This window comes from Zosterops lateralis (assembly GCF_965231275.1).
Source record: "Zosterops lateralis genome assembly, chromosome: 8".
Lineage (NCBI taxonomy): Eukaryota > Metazoa > Chordata > Aves > Passeriformes > Zosteropidae > Zosterops > Zosterops lateralis.
The window spans coordinates 8,078,726-8,089,054 of record NC_139768.1 but is presented as its reverse complement, the minus strand read 5'-3'; the positions used below and the strand labels follow the sequence as shown (position 1 = coordinate 8,089,054).

The window sequence follows — 10,329 nt, the reverse complement described above, 5'->3', positions numbered from 1 at the left end:
TAAAATTTCAGCAAGTTAATCCTGTTGGGAAGCATTTACTGAGGATGTTTTGGTTCCCAGCCCCTGGTAGCCCTGGGGCTCAGAAACCAGCAGCAGGTGCTGCCAAGGGTTTCTGTGAGGAGAGGTTGTGTAGCAGTGTGCTCTCCTGTTTGCTCACCTGCTAGCCTGGACAGAGCCCTCGTCACTGCAGAGACTGGGAGTGTGGGGACATTTACTGTGGCATTGTAAGTGGACAACTCAGCTGAAACCACTGCAAAAGTTTATACTTTTCTGTAACTTTCTTCTTGGAAACAAGACAGAACCACTTCAAACAACAACAAAACCCTTTTCTTTATAATTTAACTAATCTGCCTGGTGTAAATCAGAGCTGTATGAAAAGAACATGTGCTCCTAAAGGTTAGTTCCTTACTCTTTTCCCCACTCCCCACTTGCATGTACAGGCTTGCTGGAGGTAGAGTAGGATTATAACCTCTGATTGTGGCATTCTAGAACCAGGGAGCAAACATACCAGAGGAAAGCTCCTTTGCTTTGGTTTACCATTTTGTTATCTCTTGCACGACTAAGAAGCAGCTTCTGTTATTCAGCACAATTATGCTGAAGTCTCAGCAGAAAGCCCTTTAATTCCCCACATGTTTAAGCCACAGCTAGGTTGATTAAGACCTGAGAAACCTTTATTTTCCTGCAAGGCTTGTCCTCACAGTTATGTGGGTTTAACAATTTGGTTAAACTGATGCAACACTGTGGTTGAAACTTAAGGATGATGCATTGTTTGAATCAGATGCCTCTGTTTAGATGAGTCAGGAGTGTCCACACACAGGATTCCTGAAGAAATAAGCAAAGAGTGTCCTGCTACTCACTGAATTCCTATTACTATTACATTTAACCATCCTAAATAAATACAGTTTGCTAGATTTAACACTAAAGGTGATGGCAGAATTACACAAATCTAGTTACCTTCCCCCAAGAAGATATATGAAATAATTATATTGGGAAGTGCATTAAAGTTTTGGATAGTTTTATAGGATCTTGTCACAGCATTTTGCAGGAACATGGCTAAAATGAAGATCTGACTAAACAAGCTGATAGCCTTTGAGACAGTGCTCAAAACAACCAGCTGTCAGTACCTGCTAATAGCTGGTCACCTGCCCAGAGAGATGAAAATAGAAGCAGCAGATTTAATCTGAGAATGGCTGTCTCATAAAGGAGGATCCTGTTGAAAGAGTTTGCCTCCTGAATACACCAGGGATATGAGATGTGCAGGTAGAATAGGTGAACATTCTTTACCAATAAGCATTCAGATAATTTTAAGGCTTGACTGATTTGTTTTACAGAGCACCCTGCAATAAATACTACTTGCTCAAGTCAGTAGGTCTAGGGAAAAAAAAATCCCCTCACTTATTACAGAAAAGGAAAAGTGATTGAGGTGTTGTCCCTGTATCTAGCAGTCCTGGTAGTTTTCAGTCATGATGACATGCACAGTATGTTTGTTAGTGTCTCCTCTTTCTTACACGAAAGAGGCCAGTTAAACATATGTAACTGGAACAGCACTGACCCTTCCCCACACCCATGAGCACAAAACTTGTCAGGTGTGTTTTCTTAAATGAAGCGTTGCTGCGTGGTTGTAGCAACCACACTGTTTGTAAGAGAGAGCCTTATGTTAGATTGACAATTTAATTGGTGATTGAACTTCCCATTGGGATCTCATGAGAGGTAGCACAAATTCAATTTTTAAAATAAAACCCTCGCATCCCTAACTCCACAGTTAGATTATTTTTCCAGGGAAAGGCTGTGGAGAATACATACCATTTTGCTGTCCATAATATTGTACACTGTTGTTCTTGTATTTTAGAATCACCTTTTCTTAGCAATCTTTTATCCTTATATTTAAGTACTAATCTACCTGTTGTTTATATTTTGAAAGACTTTACTGCTAAGAAGCAGCTATAGTGCAAATTTTGCTATGGTGAGTTTCATCTGAAAGAACAGGTTGCAGAGCATGGAGAAAGCTTCTGCCCCTGAAGGTGTGAGAAGCCTGTAAATACAGCAGAGCATTACTTCACTTAGCCAAGATCTGCTTGCATACATTGCAGAGCAGTGTATGTTGGTCTTGGCATGAACAAATGAGATTCCTATATTCCCTAACACCTATCCTTCCCTTACCAGCTGACTGTGCCCTCAAAAACAAATACAGAAACCTGTCTTCTGCAGCAAAGGTGTGTTAAGGGTCAGCTACTGCAGCACTTGTTATTTTTAATTACCATTTTTGATTTCTAAAATTTTAGATTGCTAGGGAAGGAGTGGCACATTTAGTAATTTTCTTTGATTATTTTTTGGTGAACTGAAAATAAGCCAAGGAACTTATGTTTTGCCTGCATCAAAAGAGGCTTCTTGGAGTATTTAGGAAGCTTTTAATGCTATAACATTGCTAGTTAGAGTAATGCAGTCTCTAAAAAAACTGAGTTATCAATAGCTGAGTTTTCATAAATGATGTATCTAACCTGCTCCCTAGACAAAGAAGAGAGTTATTATACTGCTTACACAATCTTTTCACACTGGCTGAGGAAATGTCCAAATGTGATACACTGGCTGAGAAAAGAGAGGACTTGCAGGGTAATAGTTGTTTTCTTTCCCCTCTGCAAAATGGAGAACATTTCAGTTTCCTTTAGCTTGGTGCTTTTATCTGTGAATGTATAGTGCATATTAGACCCTGCCAGACTCTTAGCTTTGGTAATGCAGAAGAAAGTGTGAAAACAAAAACAAATGCTCCTGCAGGTTAGTTTGAAAGGAAGAGGAAAATGTACTGGTATCCTGTGAAATACAAGATGCCAGACAACATATGCTCAGTAATCCTTGCAGGCAATATTATCTGTAAATGCCATCTTCTCTTTCTGAAGAGTAGCAGTTATGTTCATACATGAGGTCTTAGCTATAATTGTTGTCTCCTGCTGTATAACAGTAATTTTAGCAGCTGTTGCAAAGTGTTTCCCTACTGACTCTATATTCCATGTGTGTATGTACATACCAGTCACTTATCTCACAAATGGAGAATTTAGTTTTGAATAAGGCTTTAATCAGGCATATGTTCATATTCTCCAAGATCTCAGACACAGAATCTTGGACAGCATCAGTTCAAAGTCTTCTGTGGCAAGGATTAGTCAAATATAGGAAAATGCTCAATCCAAATGGGGGAAATTTAGCTTGCAATACCTCAGGACAGCTTTGCATTCTGCTTCCTATATGCATTGTCTGCAAAAGCTCTGTGCATCTTGTACAGCCATTTGCCTAGTCAGAAGCAGAGCAAGGAGCAATGAGCTGTGCACTGTCCCTTCTTTTGTGCTAAAACAGTTATTTGCTCCATCTGTTTTTCAGGCCTAGTGCTTTGAAATAAATAATGGTGGCTGGTTGTTATGTCTGTGGAGATGTTTAATACCTGTTATTAATTATTATCAGTTATTAATTAAGTGATCAGTATAGCATGAAACAGTGATCATCTAGGAGGAACAGGAACTTTTGGCAGTTTGCCATAGTGCCATAGTTCTAGAGCACAAAACCCCATTATTCTGCACATCCAATATATTACTTAGACACAAAGCCATATGTGTGCTTTAAGAATTTGCCTTTGCTTGTCATTTCTGAGTGCATTATTGCATGCAAAGAGACAATGAAAGCTTTGTTGAGTCAGAATGGAGCTGAACAGCTGGGTCCCACTGCACTTGCAGTGAAAATCTCTGGAGTGCTGTATTTTGTTATTGAGTCTGTATTAGATTCCAGCCATAGCAAGGATGTGTTTTACTTTCCACGCAATCAGAAATAAAAAATATGCTGGATATGACTTGTAGTGTGGCACATGACTCACCAGTGAAAAGCAGACACTTCTGGGGTGCAATGCAGACTCTCATTGATTTTTAGTCCCCAGTGAGAGTTTAAGACAGGAAACAAATGTAAATGTTGCAATTCTGCTTTAGGGTATGCGTGTGCACTCATACGTGTCTCTCTCATATGGAATGCTGCATTCTGAAAATTGTCTACATTGGAGGCAGAGGAATTCTGAACAGCAATTACATTCTCTGAAATAAGAAAGGAAAAGAAATAAGAGTACATCTCTGTAAGTGAGAAAGCATCTTACTGGAAACCTTGTCATTTCTGCAGGATTTTTTTACTGAATTTCTTTCTTCGCAGCAGAATACTGCTGAAATTGTCAGATATTATTTTTCACGGTCTCTAGCATTTTTCTACTGAAAGATCCACAAGGGAAAATACATGCCTGTCTCGTGCAATAAGTTGCTGGGAAAAAAATGGATGAGTGTTTATGAACTTGTGTGTCTTTCCCAGCCATGAGGACAAGGAGAAGTGAAGCACTCACACCTGCACTCCCTCATGTTGGCCAGGGCAACAACTCACCCAGGCTTGGTCTGCACAGGCCAGAAGACACAGTTTTACAGGGTCTTGAAATGCAATTTAGGCTCAAAGTGCAAATGTTCACTGCTTTGCATGTCTTATTATTTTCATCAACTCTTCCATGCTTTCAGCCCGTGATGTGTAACAAAGTGAAAGCAAGATTTCTTTGGAACTCTATAACTTGTGGTATCCCAAAGCTGGAAGGAGGAGGAATAGGGGTGAGAATTTTACAATTTAATGGAATCAAACACAATGTACTGAAGCCCCTTTATAATTAATACTGTCCAATATTCCTGCTCTCCTCTGCCCTTTCTTGATGTAATGTACATTCTCTACTGGATTTAAGTAAAATCTAACAGTGCTGTGTTGCACATAATGTTGTCAAAAGATACTGGTGAGCAGCATCAGCCTTATGGCATCACTTTGTTTCCCTGCCCATTTCTGCAATTTCAAGTGCCACAGCATCCGAGTCAGGGTGCTGAATTTCATCAGTAGTTACCTCTTCACTCCTTGGACACAATGCATTTAATTTCTTTTTCTCCTATCTCCTTTTCCCCATGAAAATTCTCTTCAAAATTTCAGTGCATTTTTTTTTTAATTCCTAGTCTTCTAAATATTTTTTTCTTACTAGGGAAACACCTTTCCTAAGGTGAAATCCTTCTTTAATGCAACACTGCACCAAGAATTACAACACCTTCGTGTATCTTTGCTCTCTCATGTGGCAGAGGTTCTCTGCAATGCCCTTGACTCAGAGTGCTATTGATGTAACCCGCCACAATTCCCATTATCAGGCAGGTGTGTCTCTCTCCTGAATTACTGCTAGCATGGTGCACTAACAGGTTATTTGGCAGCACAGATTTGATGGGGTCAGGTACCAGCACAGGATGAGGCAGCACAGGGGGCAGAGCTGGGCGAGCTGTGCTGTGACAAATCAATCACATCTCCCTACCCGGTTCACCTGCAGGTGTCTGCCCTGGCGGCACTGAAGGATCTCACATTTCAACCAGTGGCCACACCTCTCACAGCTGAGGGACACTGCAGTGAGGCATCTTTGTGACTGAAATCTTAAACTGGGAAGCTTACTTACGTTACTTATATTTGTAAGGACAAACCATGCATGAAATTTCCTTTACATTCCAAGATGCATCACTTTAGACCCTCTGTGAGGACTCATCAATTAATGTAATTGTTTTGGATTGAGGATTAAGAGTGAGATGAGGGAGATAGTGAGTGTTCCCAGATGCATTTCAGTTTCTCTCAGCTCTACATTTACCACTTCTCAGTATGTCATTCTTTTTTTCCCTAGATTATTTTTTTTATTATTCCCATCATTTGTTTTTCCCCTCTGTACAAACACAGGGCGGGAGGTGTAGGTCCAGCTGTTTGCCTGACATGTGCTTAAAGAACAAACTTATCCTTTGGTATTTTATCGGTCAACTCTCTCCATGGAGCAATGAACTAGAAGAACTCCATGAAATATAGAAAAAACCCCAAAAGAACGTCACCTCTGCTGCTTTCAGAGTGGGTAGGACAGGAAGACCGTAGGTAGCCTATGCAATTCCTCACGGGCCTGGCTGGTGAGTTCTCTCCTCTGTTTGAATTTTGGGGTTGTTCAGAGCCGAGCAGCCCCTCAGACCCCCCTGAGGGCGAGGGGCTCTCACGGCCCAAGGAACCTTGATCGGGACTTATTCGAGCCACAGTCCTCTTACTTTATTTCCTTTTCTCCCCTTGATCTTCGTTCCTGCTGTTTTTTCTTCTAATAGCAAACGCTACTGAGAACTGCTTCTTTCATCTCTAATCAGATGATCATAGCTGAGCGATTCCCACCTCACTCAATCCATCCTTCGGTGCGTTCCGGGGTAACCCCCACATTTCAGCACCGCTAAAGCGCTCTCTCCCTACCTATAGCAGCGCGGGCAGGCACAACACGGAGGCTTTTGCTGTATCCCGTCGCCAGTGTCCCCGGCCCGGCCCGGCCCGGCATGCCCCGCGCGGCGGAAGCCGGAAGCGCGGCGGCGGAAGCGGCGCTCAGCTGGCGGGGGGTGTCGCAGGTGAAGCTGGGAAGCGCGGAGCCATCTTGGTGCCCGCGCCGGGCAGGGACGGTACCCGCCGGGGCCGCCAAACCGCCGGGGCCGCGCCGGGCTCGGGGCCGTCCAGCGGGGCCCGCCGGCCATGGGCTCATAGACACACCGCGGGGCCACCGCGACCGGAGCGGCGACGGGCTGCCCCCCGCCCTGCCCTGCCCGCCGGGACCGGCGCCGGGCGCTCCCCGCCGGCCGCCGCCCGCGCCCCCGTGAGGCCGGAGCCGCCGCCTGCCCGCCCGCCCGCGCCGCTGCCGGTGCTGGGGCCGGTGCCCGTGACGAGCAGCCGGGAGGTCGCGCCGCCCCTCCGCGGGCGCTCCGGCCCCGCCGGGCCGTTTTTAAGCCCCCGCGAGCGGGAGGGAAGTTGTTCCCCCCCGGCCCCCGCCCTGCCCTCGGTTCCTGCGCCGGGAGTGAGACAAGCACAAGCTCAGGGAGCCCCGGCCCTGCGCACAGACACCGGCGGCCCCCCCGCCGCAGCCCCGGAGGAGGAAGCGGCCCCTTCCCTCGTCCTGCAGCGCCGGGAGTCTTCAGACCCTCCGTGTGCCCGGCCGGCACCTCACCTGTCTCGCCTGGAGGCAGCTCTCATGGACTAGCCAGCCCCCCTCCGCCTCGAGTACATTCTGTGGACATAAGCATTTTTTTAACTTTTTAAAGAACTTTTTTTTTTTCCTCTCCATGGAATTTTTACCAGCTGCCCCTTAGTTATTTCCTGCTTCTCCCGTCTCAGACAGCGCTGACTTTGTTTTTTTTTCCTGGTACTGTAGTATGGGGATCAAATCAAACCCGAGATTGTAAGCGTTGCAGGAGCCCCCAAGTCCATTCACCTGTTAAAAGTGAGCAGTGCTGTTCCTGTCTTTCTTCTTTTCCCCCACGTCGCCTGTCGGATGTGATGGAACTCATGTTCGCAGAGTGGGAGGACGGGGAGAGGTTTTCATTTGAAGACTCGGATCGCTTTGAAGAAGACTCTCTTTGTTCCTTCATCTCTGAGGCGGAGAGCCTTTGCCAGAACTGGAGAGGATGGAGGAAGCAATCGGCTGGACCCAATTCCCCCACTGTCAAGATGAAAGGTGAGGCCGCCCGGTTTCATTGGGATGTTCTTGCATTTGTGGAAGTTGTGGGGCAAGGGGAGGTGGTGGGTGAGCAGATCTGCAGAGGGAAAGTCGGAGCAGCAGAGAGAACTCCTGTGTAGGATTCATTGTCGGGATAAATGTCTGGCCAAAGATTGAAGCTGTAAGTTTGCCGGGGTTCTTCAGGCAAAGCTGTCTTTTAGGTGAGTTTTCACCTGCGTGCACTCGTAGTGTGTTCATGCTGCTCTTGGAAATCTGAAAACTGTTTTCTACAAACCAACTGCAGACTTGGCTGGGAATAACTGCAAAGGTTCCCACATGCTTTGGCTGAAGTGCACTAAGGTTTCATAGAGATTTTTGTTACTTCTGTAAAGCTGCTCCTGCAAAGCCGTGTAAGCCATCATTGCACAGAGCAGTCCATTTTCCTTGTCTGATTCTTGGCATTTCTCGTTTTTCTAGTAAACTAGCCGGCTCTTTTGCAATAGTGGAGCAAGAGGGCCTTAATAACACTGGCACAAAGAAGTCGGCAAACAACAGTGTGCCTGCTTCAAGAGTTGTTTTATTTCCTTCCTGCTGATAGTAATTTATATTTAATAGCAGACAGCCAAGTAGGTAACATTAGCGATTGAATTTTATTTTAAATTAACGTCTAGCTATTAAGTCTTTGCTTGATTTTTTTTTTTCTTTTTAACAAAACTTGATTTCTCTATTATTCTACTGTATCATGACCCCGGAATTTAGGTGATGTTTACACAGTTAATAGAAATTACACAAACTCCTTCTACTTTTCCTTTTATCTCCTGTTTCTTCAGGCCAGTGTCAGATCTTTGTAACCGTCACCTGCCTCATTGATATCTCCCTATCTTGAACTGCAAGACTTTATTCTCTTCTGAATATTGCCCTTACATGAACAGAGAATGCAATTTACATTGAATTGAGTTGAAATCTGGCCATGCTGTGCTATGGACAAATGTTCAGTTTTCACTGGTTTAGGACCAGAAAGTACACTTTGCATTAACCGCAGGATTTCCAGAGCAAATTAAGTTTTAAATTCTACTGCTGTAAAGAAAGGGAGCTGTGTTGGCATTTTTAAAAGCTGTAAGTCCTGCCATGTGGAAACAAGCATAGTGCATAGGGCGAAGCATATATATGTATTTATCTCATGTTTTGCACGAAGTCTTGTTGCTGGAAAGGAGCTGAATTTTTTAAAACGTACCGATGTGGAACTAAAGACATCTTTAGTTTGGCACAGGTGTATGGAACTGGTCTGTATAGCTCTGCCAGTCAGACTGATGTTTGCAAAGGTGATTTTTTCCCCCAACTTTTAGATGCTTTTAGCCAACTTTTCTCCCCTGGTTCAGTGTATGAGTGTGTGTTCTTCTGGGTCTTGACCTACTTCCTTGAGCTCTCTTGACCGAATTAAATCAAGCAGCAGTTGCTCTCTCTGCTGACACCCACTTGTTGCATTAAAAGGAAAAGACACTTGAGTAGATTGTGCATATTTGCAATCTTCAGGCTCTTTTCTGACTTTTAAAACACAACAGCTAACATTGCTGTGATAATTGTTGTTATTTACACCATGCTGAGATGTTGCTGTTCTGGGCTCTGCAGACCTGCATAGGCAAGGCTTTAATCGCTTATACTTGGTTCATATATTTCAGGTTTTATCTGTAGACATCTAATTCCTTTCTATGAGAGTCTTATTTTAACAGGAAGGTTATTTTGAAAGGATACTGTTGCCTCCTTTAGGGCTCTTGCTGGCAATTCCCAGGCTCTGGTCAGAGTTATTTTGAGAAGAATGTGGGTTTGCGGCCTAAAAAATTATTTATTCACTGTGTGAAGTCACATGTGATACTACCCATGGGGAACACTTGCAGGTACTTTACTCTACACAGTTGTGTTGCCAGTAAGTCTGGTCTGACGTGAGATCTGTCATTGTCTGGAATCTCCTTGGATTTCAGGACTTCTGTACCAATTTTGTTGCTTTTCATACCTCTTCTTGACAGTGTTTTTAAATCAGAAAACACAGAACTTGCTGGGTCCTGAGGTTGTTTCTTGTAGTGAGTCATTTCAAATGTGATAATTCAAAGTTGAGCTGTATATTTTTATTTCCACAGTTTGCCATTTTACCGTTGCCTGTGCAAACAAAAAGTGAGGTTAGACACTAGGTTCTTCTGTTAAATGCTAAGAGGAAACAAGAGGAGCTATATTCTGTTAGTCTTTCCCTCCAGTTTGGAGCTCAGCCTGTGTTTTGGTGTGGAATTAGTCAGACAAGTTATGTAATAGGAAGGATTTCTAGTTTTTTCAATTGTTTTCACTTTGTCCTTGTAAGTGTCTAGTTCTTCATTAATTGGTTCAAAGAGAATCCCCCTAAGGCTGATGGAAGTGCTGTTGGCTGTCTCTTAAGCAAACAAACAAACAATCTGCACACACACCAGTTATGGTTTTCTTACTTTTTGCAAGTTTTTATTTTCTTCTTGGGTATCTTTGAATGTTACTGTCATGCTAACTGGAAACTTCATAATAAGGCTTGGGGTAGCTTGTTGCAAATATACACAGTATTCATTACAGAGGGTTGCCAAAAAGATGATGAGTTATTCACTTGTTTGTGAATCATCCCACTGGTTTTCTAGAAAGGAAGGGGGAGAGAAATGTTTCAGTTTTTCTAATATAATCCTTGGAACTGATTTCTTCATGAAATCAGGTATCTCTAGTAGTTACATCAGAAAAATAGAATTGTAATTGGTTGATTTTTCTCACATTTAATTTCTGTTATGGTAAAG

The 10,329-nt window shown here is 43.6% G+C and overlaps 1 protein-coding gene across 2 annotated transcripts in view; it reads left to right on the top strand.

Moving 5' to 3' along the window:
* Positions 1-6,807: 6,807 nt before the first annotated feature.
* Positions 6,808-10,329, top strand: part of ZSWIM8 (zinc finger SWIM-type containing 8) — a 54,922-nt gene continuing 51,400 nt past the window's right edge. For both annotated transcript variants that reach the window (XM_083865952.1, XM_083865951.1), the window contains exon 1: positions 6,808-7,546. In XM_083865952.1, coding sequence (XP_083722078.1) covers positions 7,369-7,546 — 178 coding nt within the window. In that variant the 5' untranslated portion in view covers positions 6,808-7,368. The remainder of the gene's footprint in view (positions 7,547-10,329) is intronic.